At 37.7% G+C, this 19,581-nt stretch overlaps 4 protein-coding genes and 1 long non-coding RNA gene across 12 annotated transcripts in view; 2 read left to right on the top strand and 3 right to left on the bottom strand.

Moving 5' to 3' along the window:
• Nucleotides 1-2,066, bottom strand: part of LOC126925866 (arfGAP with SH3 domain, ANK repeat and PH domain-containing protein) — a 53,897-nt gene extending 51,831 nt beyond the window's left edge. For all 3 annotated transcript variants that reach the window (XM_050741870.1, XM_050741896.1, XM_050741934.1), the window contains exon 1: nucleotides 1,311-2,066. In XM_050741870.1, coding sequence (XP_050597827.1) covers nucleotides 1,311-1,436 — 126 coding nt within the window. In that variant the 5' untranslated portion in view covers nucleotides 1,437-2,066. The remainder of the gene's footprint in view (nucleotides 1-1,310) is intronic.
• Nucleotides 2,067-2,589: 523 nt separating this feature from the next.
• LOC126926192 (40S ribosomal protein S19-like) lies at nucleotides 2,590-3,608 on the bottom strand. Its single transcript, XM_050742348.1, has 3 exons — nucleotides 3,449-3,608; nucleotides 3,160-3,230; nucleotides 2,590-3,019 (listed from the first exon to the last, which is right to left on the bottom strand). The coding sequence occupies exons 2-3, from the start codon at nucleotides 3,228-3,230 to the stop codon at nucleotides 2,626-2,628; spliced, it is 465 nt and encodes a 154-aa protein (XP_050598305.1). The 5' UTR covers nucleotides 3,449-3,608; the 3' UTR covers nucleotides 2,590-2,625.
• A 204-nt stretch (nucleotides 3,609-3,812) lies between these two features.
• LOC126926149 (persulfide dioxygenase ETHE1, mitochondrial) lies at nucleotides 3,813-9,707 on the top strand. Of its 3 annotated transcripts, none has more exons than XM_050742282.1 (6): nucleotides 3,813-3,956; nucleotides 5,055-5,199; nucleotides 7,905-8,090; nucleotides 8,416-8,504; nucleotides 9,142-9,352; nucleotides 9,500-9,707. In XM_050742282.1, exons 2-6 carry the CDS (start codon nucleotides 5,055-5,057, stop codon nucleotides 9,562-9,564), a joined length of 696 nt encoding a protein of 231 aa, XP_050598239.1. In that variant the 5' UTR covers nucleotides 3,813-3,956; the 3' UTR covers nucleotides 9,565-9,707. The 3 variants fall into 3 exon arrangements, with proteins under 3 accessions (XP_050598239.1, XP_050598221.1, XP_050598230.1); XM_050742264.1 differs by having other exon boundaries at nucleotides 3,931-4,151; XM_050742273.1 differs by lacking the exon at nucleotides 3,813-3,956 and adding an exon at nucleotides 4,259-4,475.
• A 285-nt stretch (nucleotides 9,708-9,992) lies between these two features.
• Nucleotides 9,993-11,292, bottom strand: LOC126926280 (uncharacterized). Its single transcript, XR_007714462.1, has 2 exons — nucleotides 10,664-11,292; nucleotides 9,993-10,463 (listed from the first exon to the last, which is right to left on the bottom strand). It is a non-coding gene; the product is annotated as an uncharacterized LOC126926280 (long non-coding RNA).
• A 1,467-nt stretch (nucleotides 11,293-12,759) lies between these two features.
• Nucleotides 12,760-19,581, top strand: part of LOC126925958 (amyloid-beta-like protein) — a 48,001-nt gene continuing 41,179 nt past the window's right edge. For 3 of the 4 annotated variants that reach the window (XM_050741996.1, XM_050741983.1, XM_050741986.1), the window contains exon 1: nucleotides 12,815-13,104. In XM_050741996.1, the coding sequence (XP_050597953.1) occupies nucleotides 13,048-13,104 (57 nt within the window). In that variant the 5' untranslated portion in view covers nucleotides 12,815-13,047. Of the gene's footprint in view, nucleotides 13,105-19,581 lie in introns of all 4 variants that reach the window. The other variant, XM_050741982.1, reaches the window with a different exon arrangement.

The following is a 19,581-nucleotide window of genomic DNA, read 5'->3' as shown; positions in this document are numbered from 1 at the left end:
ATTTGCTTTACATTCGATAAATATCTCTAATTCTTAGATGATTATCTGGATTGATTAATTGCACAAGAAAATCTTTCAAAATCTTTTTGACATTTATATAAAACTAATCAAATTTTATATATCGATGTGTAGATTATATATACATATATACGCGCCATTATATACAAGTGAATCTATCTTATCTGCTAGCATAAAACTCGTGTTTTGTATTGTTCCGTTATTGCGTTATCTTTTTAGCTTTAGTTTTGATTCCAGCGTTATTATGGAGAATTTTTGCCGTGCAACAGGCAATTACATGGCCGTCTATTATTCTAAATAAATAAGTAAACAAATACATTGAAAATATCAATCAAATACGATTGATCGAATTGAGACCAGAAACCTCATGAAAAATTGTACAAATGACAGAAAATTGATTCTTGGGTCTAAAACGACTCATCGATGGCCGTGTCGGGCGTTGAAAATTGCTCGCGGATCATTATTTTCCTCTATAGGAAGACTTACGCGAACGAAATACAGCAATGACGGCGTGTCTGCGTGCATTACCCGAACTGGAAGTCGCGAATCGACCGTAAGCGACATTTACATCATCGATACGTGGAAACTGCGCGAGAGATGCAGGCTAGAAAGAGAGAGCACGGTAGAAGTTGCGTGCAGCATCGAAAGACATTCGCAAGAGGTTAATGCGATGCGTGTTGCATCGAAAAATCGTTACATCAATAGTGTTAGTGGATATCATAGGTAAGGCATACCCATGAAGTATGTAATTGTGGAACGCCCACGCATTAGAACACGCGCTCAACCACCGCACTGATCAGAAACCTCGGTAAGGTTACGTTAGATATATAGTTTTCGATATAGGTTTTGATGGTCGACAAAAAATGTACTTTAATTCCTTTAACGCTAGAACTATAACTAGACTATAACTAAACCTGTGTCAAAGAGATCCAACTGATAGATATATATCATTAAAAATCCTGAGAAATCTACTATTACAAAATAGACTGCGGATATTCATGCGGAAATTCATATTTCGATGAGTATCATTTAAAAAAGGAGGAAGGTTATTAGTAGAGAATTGTCGTAGCCGCTAAGAATTACAACGAGTACTATATTTTCGATATTTTACGCATTTGTCCGTGTTCGTATTTTTGCACCATTAAATTTCTTCTAAATGCATAAAAGTCCACAGGCCAGTTCTAAATCTGAAGGATTGTAAAACTGTGGCAAATCGAAATTACACATTTCGTCTATTACGATAGTTCTAGCGTTAACGAAGGGTACGTGTATGTGTGTAAGCGAAAATTTACCTCCTCGAGGGATGTGATTGTCTGTCTGCATTGTGGCATCCGCGAGACGAAGGTGGATGTCGTAGGCGAATTGTAATCCTCCCTCGTCTCCTCGACGAACTCACTTACGGCGATTAGGCCCGGCATTTTTTCCCTCTTTCTACCTATATTGGCCGAAATTATGGGGAGCCCCCGAAATTTGTCACCGGTCTAGCACTGTTAGTGCCGTTACACACTCACTTCACTCGTCAACACCACTCACTTCACCGTTTCTCCGGTGCGCACCATAAATTCCGCGGGAGGGCTGTCACCTTCTGTCTCCTCCCAATGCCGTTTCCCGTGACGCACGGTAAACGTCGTCCCGGTGCGACGAACGGACCCAGAGAGGAGCGCCCGCGGGAGGGGGGAAGGACACAAAGAGAAGAAGGAGAGGAAAGGGGGTTGAATAGAGGAGAAGAGAGAAATAAAATTCAAGCACACGGTCGTCTGTCTTCTCTACCAGCGAGAGACACTTGCGCGACACGATTATTTCTTTAACATTTTGCTTGATCGGAGTTTCCTGCACTGACTGCGAGGAAACATAGTTCGCACCTTTTCTTGGTTCGCGCGGCTCGCGTTGCATACACACTTTCACGCGCGTACGCGGCTGCGTCCCAGAAAAATCTTTTTACACCTATTCGCCACTCGATCTAAAATCAACCTGATCGGTGCCGAAACGTTTTCGTCCACGGTCTAAGTTTCACTGAGGCGGCGCTGCGTACGCTCGCGCCTTCACCATTAAGCTCGCGGTTAGAAAGAAGGTCGCTTGTATTCGGATTCGTTGATGCTACCATCTTGCGACATTATTGTAATTTTCGACAAATTAATTCCGTTCCAATTTGAAGTTTCGATTTATTATTTGTGATGTTACAAAGATATATTGTGTTAGATATATAACGTAGAATATATCTAATTATTTATTAATATTGTTACAACAATCTTATTTACTTACTTTATAGTAACACTATAAATCTTATAATTTGTAGAAATGTGAATATATGTATACTTAGGCATATGTCCAAAAGTTTTACTATTGCAATTACCTTTTCTGATTTATGAATAGATCATTATAGCTTTACAGAAACACGACGATTAGGAGTACAAGTATTAAAAGAATAAATTGTAGTATCAAGCACCAAATATAATTACACATTTTTATCAAAGTTTACTTCAACTATTCAATGTTTAACTTATTCAAAATTATCAAAATTTAACTTAAAGTAAAGTAAATAAGGTTTGGACACAAATAGAACTATCGAAATACAATTTTTTCATTTTTATTATAGAAACAGAAAAATTAAAGGACAAGAGTCTCTTGTAGCTTAAGTTGTTTTTTGCTTTTTGCTTTCACTTGTGCAGCAATGCGATCTAAATCTCTACGACCTTGACTGGTAAGCTTACGTCCACCCAGTGGAGCTTTTTCAATGAGTTTCAGTTGTTCCAAGCTTTGAAGAGCCTTACGGGCAACACCACCTGCAGATCGGCAGAAGTGGCTGGGATGGGTGCCATTACGTTTGCGTCCTCCAAAGATTTTTGTTACTGCTCCAACACCAATTGGACTACGAATATAAATATGACGAACCAAAGCCGCGCATCTAATGTAGTACCAATCTGGATCGTACGGGGCAAGTTCCTTGAAGCGTGCAGATTTTACGATGTCAACCCATTCTGGCACTCGCATTTTGCCAGTTCTAAAATATTAAACAAATCAATAGTTATAGTACTTAAAAAAGTTACGGGTATATACACATTTTGTTGTTAATTTATAATAAGCTTCTATGTCACGAAAATTTTTGAGGTTAGTTACGTCTATCTAAAAACAATTACTTACTTTTTCAAAAAGGCTGCGAAAGCCTTTACAAATTTGTGCTGGTCAACGTCCTTAAGCGTTACAGACGGCATCTGAAACAAACATCGTGATAAAAAATTGTCAACAATGCAAATATTGTACAGGTTTACTGCACACGTGCATTGTAACAACAATATTGTAGAGCTCAATTAAAGTACGCCATGTATATAAATATACGTGTAAATATTATATAAAGTACTACTTTATAATATTATTATTAATATTTATAATATTATATAAAGTAACTACTTTGTATTATAACTTATAGTACCTTTCTTTCTACGATAATACGCCAAGTTGTAGAAAATTGAATAAAGTAGACACCTTCGTCCGAAAGCCAACCGGAAAGAGAGTAGCAATAAGATGGCGCTATAAGCAAATTGTTAAATGGCAGCACTAACAGGAAACGACCATGAAATTTCGATACATAGAAACGTATTTTAATAAAAATATAGTAGACTATTTGTTTGATCGATAATCAAAATATACATAATTGAAGAATATAGTTTAGATTTTATCTTCGAGATTTTGGTCTTTTTACTACTTCTTCGATTATGTTAGGATATAACAAAATTTAAATAAAGTCTCGTTTATACATGTAAATACGTTATAGTAAGTTTCATGACATATACAGACGAAGAGTTTACAAAGTTCACTGATATCATCAAAATACAAACTAAATACTTGATAAAGATAACGTAATCGCAAAGATGAATTTTATTTTAATCATGACGTCATTTTGATTTTGACAAACAGCGCTGCTGAACGTGTAGTTGCAAGTGAGAACATAAATACGTTGTTCCTACGACATAAAATAGAGATACCATTAAACTTTTGATATGTTTAAAACTTTGTGTCAACAGTATCTAAAATCTTCGTTTTCTAAATATAATTTAATCACTATGAATTCATATTGTAAGGACGTAGCGTTAACGGAGCCAATCCCTTTCTCGAAAGATTTTCTTTTTCGTCAAGTAAGTCAATAACTGCGCAGATTTTCGTTCTGTTGTTGTGGTTGTAGCGACATCTGACAATTTCTTATGTATTAACAATTTCAGAGAATCAATTTTTACGAATTGCGCATTTCACGTTGAATGTTACTCTTTTATTAACTTGATTTATGATTCATACGAATTTTGTTATTTGTATTTAAATTTGTAATATATATTATTGCTTTACTATTAATTTTATGAATTACGTAACTACTGTAGTTATGACATTTTCCTTGATAGTAAGGATATTTTCAATAGTATTCTAATATACAAATACTACAAATTAATCGTTATCCACAGTAACCGGTAAGTAATAAATTTCAACGGCTTTTGGCGTACAAGAATTATTGTAAACTACACAAAGTTATAAACTCACATGCAAAGCAAAATTATGTAAAATTGTGCAATTACAAAAAATTATTCATCATTAGATTGCGGATTTTTATGCAGATTCATATTTTTGAGAATACAATTGAAAGAGTAGAATTTCGGTAGAACGTTGTTTTACCTATCGAGTATTACTAGATATTTTATTCATTTTTTCAGAGTAAGTGCTTTCTGTGCAATTTCGCGCTTTCAAATTTCCCATAAAAATTCGCAATCTATTCGTTGTCGATAACGTAATTACACAGTATGTAGATTTTTCTAAAAATGATGTCCCACAAAACAATTTGATAAAGAATCCTATGCTTTATATATCTGTGTAGAATTTTAAGGCAAATTTCGTCTATACCAATACTTTCATTTTGCCATTGCATTTATATATTCATAAATTTGATCAATAATCGTAGTCTATCGTAAATCCACCAGAAATTAGAATCTTCCATAAATTTCAGTTTATCACTTTCGAATCCCTTTTTAACAAGTTTTAATTGAAATTCTTAGATGTTCGATCCCGTGTCCAGTACGTATACTTATCTATTGGCCGACATCGACGATAAGACCGCGATCTTAATTGATCCGGTCATCGAATGGGCAGAACGAGATAAAACCATTATTCAGGAATTGGGATTAACGTTAAAATATGCTAGTAAGTTGAGAGTATAATCACGTTCGCAGAAATCATTCTCCATTCGCTGTTGCTTGAAATTCGCGGCAGTACCGGAAATAGCTTGACCATTTTTTGCTGCACTGAAAATAAAATTGGATTCACGGAATATGTTTTCCCAGGCGAACAAATTTTTCATTCTCGAGAAACGACTTTGAAAATTATTCGAGGGTGAATATACTTTCAGCTGGAACAAAATTGAACGCTTTTCGTTATAATGCTTTCTGGTCTTTCGGTAAAAATATATGCGAAAAAATTTTTCTTTGTCCCCGTGCATAGTAATATCGGTCGAGATATTTGCAAAAATGCTGTCAAATAGGGATACGCTAACGAGAGGTTGTAAATTTTCCATTGCAATGTACATATCTATATGTTCATGCTACTAACTAATCGAATTCGTCGCACTGCCAATATGTAAATGATTAAGTTAGCTTTAAATTAACCATTGTGATATTACGATATGCTCTTTCGTATCATATCGATTTATAAATTTACATCTATTATATGTGAATATGTACCAATATTACAGAATCGTAATGAAATTTAATCAGTCGATGTTCAATCAAGCATTATCATACATGAATCATATATGAAGTACAGATTAACTATCCGGTTCGATGAAAATTGATTTTTTAAGGACTGAAAGTTGCGTTGAACGATATAATCGAAGAGTAAGGTGAAAAGGTGGTGCGTGTCAATTCAGCTGTGATAATTTTACATATTTCTATATTAATCACCGTTTTGCGCATTTTACCGTTCATTTTATTGTCTTCGCGACATATCGTGGCACGTGCTCTTCCATTAAACAAGTAAATATTTCGTAAAATATAATCCTTGTAAAAATATATATATATATATCTTTTTATTTATTTCTTAAAATTCACAATTTGTCCAATTTGGACATTAGGTCGAATTTTTTAGCAGTTATATTAACATGTAGGTTAATCGCGTTTGCTAGGTTATATCCTTTGTGAGGTCTGCTGGGTGCTTCCCTCTTAGCCTTCAAAAATATATTTATCGTAGCTTTTGCATATAATTCGTAGCACTCGCGTTTCGTCGTTTCGAAATATAAAGACCGATAAATTAGTCGTTCATTAAAATCAAAAGATTCTCATTTATCGTTTGTTTCGACTATTACATCCACCGGTTGAAGTAATTGCAATTCATGTCAAGTTAAAAGAAAAAGACATCGAATTTCACGAGAAAATTTTCTCTCGAAACGCGTTTTCTCTTGTAAATTTATAATATTGTAGCGTACATAAAGGTACGTTTCTTTTAGAACAATTCCATTGTTCTCAATTTTACCATGATTTTCAGTTTACCTTGTAGAGAAGCGAAGCACATCAAATCTTGTTTGGACGTAAAAGCTGTGTGTTTAAGTGCATTATTCGGTTGATTTGTTCCGACTGCGAGGAACGAGCAACTAAATTAACCATCAGTTGTTTCAATCTGATTACATTGCACCGGAGAAATGTGCGACAGTTAAAGATCGCGTACGATGAAACAAAGACTCGAACGATTTAATGTACCGGGTTGATATATCTGTCGGTACAATAGGTCAAAAACGTTCTTGTCGGTTAAAACTTCTTAACTGCAGTCTATTGAGCGCGAGTACAGCAGTCGGTAATTCGATAATTTAAATGAAGTGCTGGTATTATTAAGGAAACCGTGCGCTTAATTGTTCAAATTGCCACTCGAAGTCTTCTATACCAACTAAAACGTAAAAAACAGTCTCTTGAAAACATGTAATTATATGGCCATCGGCTTATTGAAAAAGTTAAAGAGCACAGTTTTATACATTGTGTACTGAGTGTTTCGCGTAATTAGATGGAGCTGCATACATATCGAAAATGAATAGAAATAGACAAAAGTTTCAAGCGGTATAACGATAAATTATAGACAAAATTTATCTAACGAATTAATATTAATATAATTAAGATAGATAGCTGGAAAAAGCGATATTCAATTTTATACAACGTATCGTAATGGCGAACAAACGGTATATTGCGATGAATGAATATAGAATATAACTTTCTAACTAGAGATATTTAAATTTCGAACGAAAGTTTGAAAGAAACGATATAATTTTATTAAAAAAGTAACGACGCTGCAACTCGTCTTTCTGAAATTTGTTTCTACTTCTAACAGTTTTAAAGATATTAATTTCATTCAGTTCGACGAAACATCCAATGGACATAGACTTACGACCGCAGTAAGACTCAAAGTAAATTCAAATGGAACTTTTACCATATTCCGCGTATTCATTACCATTTTTCTCGATTCGTTGGCTCGTAATTTCCTTCTCGTATTTCCTAAGTTCTTACCGATTTAATTGACAAACTTAATAATTTAAATGGAGCTCTCTGGCGCTCCTTTTATATTTATCGTTGGCTCTTACAAAAATAAATGAAAACGCCTGTGGAAACCATCGAGCGACAGGTGCCATCGCTTCCCTGAGATTTTTGATACAACGGTTCGATTTTACGGTTATATTTTACTCGAAATACTGCTCGCATTTCCAGTAATTCGATTATCCGGTTTTGCTGTAACTAATTACTTCGGATAATCAAGGTTTCGCTGTATTATAAATGAATGGCGAGAAGGAGATGGACGATAGTGGTGGACGAAGAGCGCACTCGTGTGTGCACACGATCACTGATAACCGTTTGGATAAACGCCTTTTGCAGTAAATACGCATATGCACGCTGATCATATCACCGGAACAGGAAAGCTGAAGAGTTTGTTACCTGGTTGCCAGTCAATGATATCACGTAGCAGCGGCGCTAAGGCTGATATACTCTTGAGTCCGGATGACCAAATAAGCTTCGGCAAGCATAATTTACTGGTGCTGCCTACTCCCGGACACACCGAAGGTCAGCTATTTTTTTTTTCGTCACGTTAAAAGCAGGTACTCGTGCTTAAGAATGAACGCCACTGTTCATAAATACGCGGACATTTTATTCAACCAGAGAGAATCTTGCTTTTGCCTAGAGACGTTTGGCGTAAAATTGAAACCAGAGATCCCTGGTATTTTTGTGTTTGTTCGAAACACCGGGTATATCGTATAAAATGATATCAATTAGATCGAAAATAACGCAAAGAACGTAGCAGAGTTGAATCACAAGTTTTCAATGAATTTGTATCCCAATGCATCAGAATGTCAGCCTGTTTATAATCAATACATTTGAATTTTAACAGGTTGCGTTACCTACGTATGCTACGAACAAGGTATAGCATTCACAGGCGATGCTTTGTTGATACGCGGATGTGGACGAACAGATTTCCAGGTTTGTGCGAAGAAATGATACCTGAGTTAATAATTGAATAAGTTGATAATTTTGGATCTAAAATTACCACTGTAAAATGTGATATAAGATATAGATGCGAGTATAATTTTAAAATCTTACGATGCTGTAGAAATGTAGAGATCCAGAATGAATTTATAATTCTACTTCTATAAATCCTAGTTGTTCTTAGAGAGCCTGGTAATTATAATTTATGCAAAAGCGCCGAATTAGTTTGATATAATGTCGTTGTTTAACGCGCGCTATCACGAAGAATCTGAAAAACGTTCTAAATATCGCGTTTTACGTAGCGTGGTTAACTTATTAACCGCAAGGGGATGGTGCGGCCCGTTTAGTCTCAAAATCTGGCGACGATATTTTACACGGGAAAAGTTGAAGTAAAATTGTGCGCAGGTTCGATATCGTACACGGTAACTCTTGCATACACGGGCGCATCATTTATTTAGACGCTAACAAGTTTAAAAGCCGACGTAGATACATTGGTACTTGAAACAGTTTACTCCAAATTTCGTCAAAAATCCGTAAATTCGCCCGCACAATACGTACGTGTCGTAAGAGAAACGTCGTTTCATATTCGCATTTAACGAAATTAATATTTTGTAATTTTCTTTTATTACAGGGTGGCTCCGCGGAAGTCTTGTACAATTCAGTTCATTCGAAAATCTTTACGTTGCCAGCAAATTTCAGACTGTATCCTGCCCACGATTACTCTGGTAGAACAGTAACCACGGTGGCCGAGGAGAAGGCCTTTAATCCTAGATTATCTAAATCCCTAAATGAATTTGTCGACATAATGAACAACCTTAATCTGGCGTACCCAAAAATGATCGGTACATTAATTTGATTGCGTGTCGTTTAAAGCGTGAGCCGTGATTTTCGTTTGAAAACATTGTCTGGAAATTTACGACGGTGGCTGACATTTCCGCTGGCTATGTTTTTGAACTTTCGCAATGATAAAATCTGTTTAACCTTTGCAGACAAAGCTGTACCGGCGAACAAAGTTTGCGGTCTATACGAAGTTGCCAAGGAACAGAAACCATGAAGAGATGAACCGGGTGATATTTTTACGTCGATCGATCGGCTTGTTGTTAATTCGATTTGATCGTTTTGCGTACGATAATAGCGCATAATATAGAAGAGTATCAATCGCAGGATAAAAATAAAAGTAATGATGTACAAGCGAAACGAGGTGGCCCATCGTTGTTAATTAACACCCTCGACCTGCTTAATTTTGAAATTTGCGCTGGCATTAAAATTAAAATTAAAATTCCGCGTAAAGAAACGCAACGTCATTTCCAACCCTTTTGTTCTCATTAAACGTTATGGCCACGTCTTCTAAATAACGTATGCTAAATTTTATACACTAATTAAATTTCCACCCGTGCACAACGTAGGTACCCTGAACTCGACGCACAATTATAATTCAAAATAATTTCAACCGTATTTATCGCACCGTACCAACCGAGCGTGTTCTTATTTCTCGACCGAATCAGCCATAGTTCTACCGTAAACGCGTTATCGCTGTTATCTTGTACAGAGGAGATTTTATATTAGCATAGGTAAATACGTCGGAGGAATTAATCAGCGTGCGAAAGTGGATATCAGCGGCGATGAAAAGATAGCGCTGGTTAAAATTTCGCCGATTTTACGACGTCCCATCCACTCAGCTACTTTGACGTTTATAGGCGGGCTGATTTTCTGAAGCACGCGAAACGAAACGTAAGGCGGTAATAGAGATGGAGGCTGCTGTAATCGGGTAGTTTAAACGGGCTGTCTTGTCGAAACTCGGGACGAAGAGACCCCCATGGTGTGCCGCTGGTTTCTACTGCATAGCTGAGGGTTGAAATCGATACCGTTTCCAGGGTAACCGGTGGGTACGGTGGCCGACACACGGGCAAAGGTATGGGCCAAGGCTATCTGCTCGTGCGTTTTCATGCTCTTCTGAAAAAAAGAGGAAGAAACGGACAGAGACGGTTAGCGGGGCGAGGAGGAAGAAAAACAGACGAAGCCACGCGGAATGTGTAATTTCTCTGGGTCCGATGGCTTAGACGGAAAATAGAGAGAAGTCGAACGAACGGGGTATGCGGTTGGTTAACAAAAATGAAATGTCAAGAGACGTTTGTTAAGCCGTACGTACTTACGTGCAAGCTTCTCTAAACCGTAAAAACGACAAGAGCCGGAAAGTGAGCGGATGCAACGAAACAGTGTTGGCAATTCGTCCGGTTTAAAGAGTCGTTGATGCGCAGATATATATGCCGCTCACGATATTTCGTTCTATACCGTTTGATTTTGTCTTCGTGTACCTCGCCGTTCCTCTTGGCCTCGCCTTGATTACGCATTATAGACGTATGAAAGTATTAGAGACGAATATAAACGATGTCGTAGCGTTGTATATTACACTTCGTGTATTAATAGGGCTATTACGGACGCGTATTAGCGACGATATTATGTAAATGCACAGTAAAAAGGCAGTAGCCCCTGAAACGTTACAACTCTATCATCTTGAACGTTTTGATGTTCATCGGCGGATACATAATTCGAATCGAATCGCTCCTTTTTTAGTCGCACCCATTTCTCAGTATAATTAACGACTATCGTAGCATACAATTGCATTAGATTGATTTATACGTTATATCGTACTAGGCTAGCCTGCTATCGGGTAATCGTAGGTACGTCATGACAATATTTATATCGACAATATTTATAATGGTCATGCTATTTGTGACAAATGTCGATTACATTGCTGCACTAGATCGTTGCGGGTGGATTAGCTGGAGAAGGTTCGCGTCAAACTGAATCATTGCTTCGTGTTTTAACGCATTAACTACTACTAACTTAATATTACGCGCTTCTACAGCTAAGGCAGGATAAATCAATTATCAACGAAATCAACAAAGGAGAATTTTTTCTATCATTCGAATTAGATAAAATAAGCGATAATAGACGACAGTATCTGAAAGCAAACTTTTCAATTCCTTCGGTAACGCGCAATTTCTCTAAATCGTCAAACCGGTCGACCGACCTTAAAAATATTCGACCATGTTTCCTTTCAATCATGCGCACGTATAGTGAGCGCGGATACTAGGTTTATTCTGGTTTCCTCTTTTTTTTTTTTTTCCCGTTCGAAATCGAAACCCGAGGTGTCAGTCGACTGCGACGGATGACGCGCCAAATTCTGTCATCGCTCGGTATTAGCCTGTTCTCTATTCTTTGGCCGGACAATTCGGTTCACCGTATTAAATACTCGAAACGCCTGAAATATAGATGGATTGAATTTATGGTTTAACCGAATATTTATGCAATTATGCGTTGTTAATCGTATACGTATTCGGAATGGTAATGAGTACTGTACGATTCGGTCAATATTTATTACATATGTTAAAACGCGATTATTATTCGATGATACTAATGTTATCAATTTAATCTTATTAAATTTTAACGATACATGGATATCTTAATTATAGTGTAAATTACTTTCGCGATATATCGATACGGCATTTCGGTTTCTTCTTATTTCGTACGTTTCATCGACGTTGTAAATTTTTAGTGAAAAGAAAAAACGAGAGAAATTTTCACAGAAAATAAACGAACGTTTTGGAACGAAGATTGAACGCAAATATTATACACGTCTTTTTCCGGATTTTTCTATGTCGAATTTGTTTTCCAACTTTACATTTAAATATTACAAAATTTTGTAAAACGTGCGCGCACGCGCGCACGCAAACAAAGCTGTCGCGGAAAACATTTTCAAGGTGATTTTATAAATAAAAAGCGCTAGTTTGTAAACTCGTTTCTAGAGAATAATTTATAACAATTCTTTTTTTTTATGAAATTTCTTAAAATACAATTTTTCCAATCTAAATAATGCGTCGTAGATCATGATTACACGTATTTCCTTAGAAATACTCTACTTTAGTTACTTTTAATTAGAAAGGTGATATTGTACGTCAGAAATAAAACAAGAAAATTTTGAAATACTCGTTTTAATTCATTGGTTCGTGTAAAAGTTATTCCACCGATTAGTACTAGTATTCTGGATAGAATAGAGTAGTCAGGTGTTTCGTTGAAAGCAACATTTCCGGCGGAAAATCTGTCGAAAGTTGACAATTACGTTCGAAGTATGTAATACCGTTTAAAATCACGATATTCCCGCTACATTATCGACTGACCATTGCGCGCATGTGAACGCACCCTCCGGCGCGGTCATCTAGTGACAGCTTTTGATTGGTCGAATCGTTTCAGCGGCACCGGCGCCGCGCTTCACCTCCATCTTGATTTCTCGCGAAGCGACCCACCCAGCAGCAGTGTCACAGTAGTACGCTGTGCTCTCGTATACGGCGGGTGAGTGGTGGCTTGCATACAGCAAATTGTTCAGCAACGTTTCTGCCGTTTGTTCCGTCAGTGCGTCGTCGTTTTTTCGTAGAAGATCGAGACGAGTCAGGGAATCGTAACCGGCCTGAAATCGAAACGACACACATAGACATCGTGCGGCGAGTTTTATAGAGAGTCGACCAAACGAAGGAAGATGAAGGGGATGCTGGTGCCCGCACTGCTGGGCGTCTTGATGGTCTGCCGGGTCCAAGTGAGTACCTGTATCAATTTAGCAATCAAATAGAAGAAACATAGAACGGATAACGCGTAGACTTACGACTAATTGGAATCGATCGCCTCGGACAATTTATTCGCGACCAGTCTCGATGACAATTTTTATTTTTTTACCCTCTCGTCGAACAAGCGGCAAATGTCACGCGCAACGCGCATCACGATCGATGTAGTAGCCACGGTGTACCTGTCCCGTGGAAATTCCCCTTAAATGCTTGCCAATTAAGCCGTGTGTGCTACCTGTCAAATTGTTCATGGTGCTTCGATCGATGCCACCGCACGATGCTTGATGCGTTCATTTAGAGTGCATTATACCGTGTACGGCTCTGTAACGATCGACAGCTCGACGTTACGAGAATGTGTTTGCTTTCGTTCGAGGACTACGCGATACATAACCGCCTACTGGACTCCAACGCTCTTTCCATGCGACCAAGCGGCATTAATCCGATCTGACGTTATATATTTCACGATATCCTGTCCTCGCTACTTTCCTGGCTATTTTAATCGTTAATGTCATATATCGTAATGCGACGATACCAATTCCTCTGTTTTATCGAATCACCTAGATTCTTGATCGGGAATTGGATTTAACGAGTAAAGATTTCTTCGCGCAGAGATTCTTGGAATAAGACTATGTTAGATGCTGTATTAAATTATACGAAGAATGGAACTTGTACGGGAGAAATTAGAACGAAAGGTATATACGAGAAAACATATAACTCAAGAAGAAAAAGTATTTACTACTTGTTCATATATTTCGTAAAAATCATTCGAATTCTTAAAACTGCACTAAAACGTTATACGTTTACGAAGTTCGTATGAAAAATTACGAATTGGTCATTTTGACTACCGTAGTAGTCCCAGTGTTAATCGTTAATTTTATACACATCGAATCGCTCTTTTCTTCGAAAATCAAATAATTGTCAACGAAATCGTAATACGCGTTGTTAATCGCGAACTTAAGGACGATCATGAAAGGACTTTTACTCGTCGCATTCGAAATTTCTCTTCTAACATCTTTATGTAACGTTCGATAAGAACGTTAGCTTAAGAAATGCAATAATTATCTACGAGATCGTAATTCGTGGTTTTCATCGGGTCGTAAAACGACTGTAAATCGACTTTCAACTGACTCACGTTGGAAATTTTGCTTCGAGCGTCCTTATGTAACGTTCGATAAGAATGTTAGTTTGAAATTCTGGTTGGCAAAGTGTTAACAGTGTCGGAGCGTCGCCGCGCAACTTTCGGTGTGTTCTTTTTTGCCGGGGTGGAAAAAAAGAAGCACGGTCCTTAGGAAGCGTTCGCTTTTAAAACGTTTCAAAGCGCACCTATCTCGGGGGAGTAACCTTGTGTATGCGCAAATTATCACGCACGAACGAACATAGGCAAAACTACGGAGGCACGGACAAAGCAAAGAGATTGCAAATACGTAAGTCGGGAAACGGATTTGCGAACGATTTTCTCGTTAACGTTAATTCCGTGTGACAGTTCAATTTACGTGCTCGTTCGTCGCCATTACTACGAAATAGAATCGTGTCTAATAGATGGAAAAGTTCGTACTGGCAAGATGCATCGCACCGTTTGGTCATGGAATACGACTACGGAACACGAAATAAGCAAGATCGTCTGATTAACGAACGAAAATCACGCATAAATAGTACTTCGTTGATCTTTTGATTTTTATCATATCTGAAGTTAAACGGGGAGAGCAACTCGTTCGGTCCACTGACACGAGCCTTTCATCGATGTGTAGATGGCAAACTGACGAAGTTTTGCGGGAACTCCGATGGCTTACCTAGCATCTAGAATATGAAAATCGATAGCTTGGAGAAATGAATATTTTTGATGGAAATATTTTTCAAGAAAACCTCGTAAGCAAATTTAGTAAGAGCACGAAGCTCGCGTATTCTATCAAATTGATTCGCTTCTTCTGGATATTCCCTCAACTCGCTCTCTCTTCAAAATTTCTAAATGAATTTCGGAACGGCGGAACAATTTACGTAATTGTTATAAATCATCGAACGAATCGCGATTATTCTCGATGTAGCCATTCTTAAATCCTTAAATTTACAGTTTTTCAAACACGAATAAAGGAATCCTATGGTTTTACGATATTGTCGCATTGTTGCACACAAATATTTCAATCGGCGATCGGAACAAAACTTTTATTCATCGGCAACGAGTTGCATTCTCCGAGTATCAGAATCCAATCACCGCAGTGAACCGAAAATTCATTGACGCAGCCACGTCGGTTTTTCTGGATATTCCAGCGGTTTTCTACTTAACAGCAATTACGATCTTCACCTAGATTCGCCACGTAGCTAAAGGCACGCGGTGTCGCGCGATTGAAACGCACAGTTAAAGATCTGCCGTGCTTTTCGATGTTTCCTCATTTCCCGTGGTCCCATTTCTCGCCGTAAAGCCTGGTTTTTACGGAATAAGAAAAAAAAAAAAAAAAAAAAAAAGAAAAAAGGGAAGGAAAGAGAGGAGGAAAAGAAGAGAAAGAAGAAGGAAAAAAGAGATATTCCGTCGCTTAAATGCGGCTCCTTGTCCCCATGCTGGCGTACGAGAAAATGCTCTGGTAATGGAGGACGGAGTAAATGAGGACGAAAGAGTTTCAATGCATTTTTCATTTTCGACGCAGATTCTTTTAAGGTCACCTTTCACATCGCTATTTTCTCTCGTTCTTTCGTCCGTCCCTCTTTTCCCTATTTTTTTTTCTCTAGTTTTCCTTTTCCTCTATTTATCCCCTTTATCCGCCTTTTCTCCTTCTTTTGTCTCGCTCTTTTTAATCGAACTGCGTATTAATACGCTAACGGAATCGATCGCGCAATTATTACACCGAATGGCAAGCGAACGGAAATGATTTAGTCGCGCGAAACTCCGCGTCACACGCCCCGCGATAATTTAGCGACGATTAATCGAGTGGCTGGAAATGAAAATCTCGCGCAACGCACCCGAGTCCCAGTGTCCAACGGCTGGATGCGCGAAAGAGTTTGTTACGAAAAAGAGAGCGGCAAATACGTTGCAGTTTATGCGATTCAGCCTAGTGGTTTGATAAATTGCGCGAATCATAAATTCATGAGAATGCCGGTTTATTTCGCTATTCGGCGCCCCTTGTTCCAAATGTATCGCGCGTTAAGCTACTAACTAAGTATGCAGCGTTCGGATGTTAAATACTGGCCAACTAACGAGCGAACGAAACGAGTTACCGTTTGTGCAAATTGCGAAAAATCCGATAGAACTATGGATACGCGTTATGGAAGCGCGTCTGATGAATCAAAGACGCGAGGCGATTTTCTATAATTCGAGAAAATATTGGATTGGCAATTAAGTGATTGCGGACTTTGTCAATACCACCTAATGACAAAATCCGCAATAACTTAGTAGCCATGATGTGGGATGATAATTGCATTTATTTCTTTTTTTTTTTTTTCAAATTTCACAAAATCAATATCTGGAAGGAGAGATAATAACGAAAAAGGCGAAGGAAATTCTCGAAATTTCTTTTCGTAATAGCCGCGCGAATTGAAAAGAAGTGGGCACGGCAGGACGCGGATGTATTTGCAGAAGGAAGTGGGAAATGAAAAGCGCGCGGGAAAATCGCGATAAGTTGGTATTTATTGATTTTCTGGCAGATTTGTCGAGAGATTCGACGCGAAGATTAATGAACAGTAAGTCTTGTTCGAGAAGTCGATTCGCGTGGTTATTAACTTCGCGAACGGTTGAGAACGAAACGAACGGAACTGGCCGTGTTTTTCCATGGAACAAGCCCTTCGGTTGCAACGCCGGTTTCTCTTCTGCTTGTGAACGCTTCGAGAGCTTTTAACAATACGGTGTTAATAAATCGTCGGAGCACCCGTAAGGGCCATTCGGATAACAGACGGTGACGTGAAGTAGTTTCACCGGTGCTTATAAATTAACAGCTAGCTCGACGACCTAAATTTAGGTATTTGTATTTAACATCGACCGATACACGAAACACGATACAGAATCGTAGTCGAATTCCTCGTGGATGAATCGATACGCGTTTGGTTACTTTCGTGCAATACGAATCTGCAACGGAATCGCGAATTTTCTGCAGCAGAAACGTTATTATAACGATCGTTGATCAATTATCGGCACGTACTGCGAATTTCCGCGCAACTTCGTTTATTTTCCAAGTATGATCGAAGAGGTTGTTGCAACGAGAAAGTACGTTAGATTGTCGAAAAAGTATCTTTCGTTTTCTGAGGAAATAATAAATGCTTTATATTATTTTATCGAATTATGTATAATTCATTTTGTTTTAGTGGAACATTTTGTTTAGAGAACGGTTCATATTCGTAATTCGATAAAGTAATATAAAACCAAAAATGTCGTGCGTTTATTAATTCCTTATAAAACGGAAGAAACTTCTTGGACAAGCTAATAGTTTCAGTCTGCGGTAATTTTGGTAAAAGGCCACTTGAAATATATAGGAAAGCAAATTGCTTTCTCAAGCAATATATTTATTATTATATTAGTAAGAAACTTGCGCGCTTTCGAATGTAAACTTTCGGCCACGAAACCCGTAGTTCTCTTTCTCTTGCGATAAATATAATTTCGATATTGCCGCCGGTGTTCACATAGAAAATCCTTCGATCAAAGAAATGGAATCTGCCAAGTGGGAAAAATTGCAAAAGTAAATAAGGGAATGTCTGTAAACAGAAATCCAATTAGTCGTAGAAGTAGGAAAAAGTTTCTATCCTGCTCTACGATATTGGATTTCAAAACACATTTCTTGTATTTCCAAACGCCACAGATCTGGAAGCGTCTTAAAATGTTGATTTCGAGCGAGAACTATTGGGTTGGCAATTAAGTGGTTGCGGATTTTGTCATTAGGTGGTAATGACAAAATCCGCAACCACTTAATTGCCAACCCAATACAAACCGAATTGAGTCAATCGTCGTTGGTCTCGACACGGTCGAACCCAAGTAAAGTTTGATGGGAGAGCTGTTGGAAATTTGATACATCAGATTATCCATAACGATGTCTCGACATTGTGGATATGCACCGAGAATGTTATCGATAGCTCTATTTTCGAGCGTTTTAGATGTGTATTGGGTTGTTCGGAGAATTCGTAGCTCGTTCCTGTATCCTAATCGATACGAAGTTGTGTGTACTATAGGTCTGGCGAGATTGCATGGGAATAATTTATCAGCAACTTCTGACAAATAACGAAATACTAAATTCCAAGAAATACTCTCTGCCATTAGCTTGTTGCATAATGAACTTCGCTCTTCGCGGTCTCTTGCTTTACAGCCGTTTCGAATTTCCAAAGTGCTCTAACAGCTGAGAAATTCAAGGGAACGCGGTACAAACGAGAAAATGTTCAATTTACCAAAACTTCGGCTAAAGTCAAACTCTAATAGGGAAATCTGTATCGCGCTAAATATGAAAATACATTACTGCGATATTACATGGGTTAAGTATTGCACGATATGTGTGTATGTTTGTGTGTAGCTTAAAAGAAATAAAGATATATACGTTTAATTTAGTATATGTAATTTGGTAGATGTAAAAGGGAATATGTGTGTTTGGGATGAGAGTGTGGATGGGTGTGGACCTTTGAACATGATGGATGCCCTAATTAAAGTATGGCAACGAGTGGGAGTTAGAAATACGTAAGCCAAGTCCTCTTTCCTGTACTGTGAAGCTGAAAAATAAATAAATAAATTATATCAGTTATTTATTTTTCATAGCTCTTCCTCTCCGAGCTGCAGCGCATCTCCAGTTACTTTTCTCTTCCGTTTACCCGTGTCGTTTACTTTTCTAACCACCGAGCTCCACTCTTTTAACTCTCGTACTTAACATCTAGACTCACGATCAACGACTCAGACTCGACCTTAGAAGGTAACTCTTATATTTCTTATTGTCTATGCTTTTATCGCTTGTATTCTCGCAGCGCTTAAACTTGAACGATCTACGGGTTCAAACAAAAATGTAAAATAAGAAACTCGTATAAAGGACGGTTTAAAAATCAATTGCCACGATCCTTCAATTATTTTCGATGGTCGGACAAAAGAATATTTCGAAGGAAAGTCGATCAGCTTCCGATCGGTTGCAAATTACAATATCGCGCGGACTTGAACGACATTTTTACTTCGACGAAGAGTCAAAGTGACGTTTATTTTTTTAAACGGAACAACGCATAATTAGAATTAGAATATAAAAAAATTCATCGTTCCATTTAAAAAAAAAAAAAAAAAAAAAATGGCGGTGACCTTGATTCTTCATCGAAGCAAGACTTTTTTTATATTCATAATATTGCAATCTGTACTCGACTGGAAGCCGATTAACTTTTGTTCGAAACAATTGTTTAGCTGGAAGAACAATGCAGACTGATTTTTAGACCACCTATTATATAAAACAGATTGCTGTTTATAAAATATTTATAAAACAATATAAATAACATATTTATAAAAGTAAATTTCT

Source organism: Bombus affinis, chromosome 2 (assembly GCF_024516045.1).
Source record: "Bombus affinis isolate iyBomAffi1 chromosome 2, iyBomAffi1.2, whole genome shotgun sequence".
NCBI lineage: Eukaryota > Metazoa > Arthropoda > Insecta > Hymenoptera > Apidae > Bombus > Bombus affinis.
The sequence above is the reverse complement of the archived record's forward strand: the minus strand, read 5'-3'. Positions and strand labels throughout refer to the sequence as shown.

What these genes read in the sequence shown, in the direction of transcription:
- LOC126926149 (XM_050742264.1), top strand. Translation starts at nt 4,017, where the DNA reads ATGTTTAAAACTTTGTGTCAACAGTATCTAAAATCTTCGTTTTCTAAA. An exon ending in AAGATTTTCTTTTTCGTCAA is followed by an intron (nt 4,152 to 5,054) that starts GTAAGTCAATAA and finishes TGAAATTCTTAG; the next exon opens with ATGTTCGATCCCGTGTCCAG. An exon ending in ATTAACGTTAAAATATGCTA is followed by an intron (nt 5,200 to 7,904) that starts GTAAGTTGAGAG and finishes CGCCTTTTGCAG; the next exon opens with TAAATACGCATATGCACGCT.
- LOC126926192 (XM_050742348.1), bottom strand. Translation starts at nt 3,230, where the DNA reads ATGCCGTCTGTAACGCTTAAGGACGTTGACCAGCACAAATTTGTAAAG. An exon ending in TTCGCAGCCTTTTTGAAAAA is followed by an intron (nt 3,020 to 3,159) that starts GTAAGTAATTGT and finishes TTAATATTTTAG; the next exon opens with AACTGGCAAAATGCGAGTGC.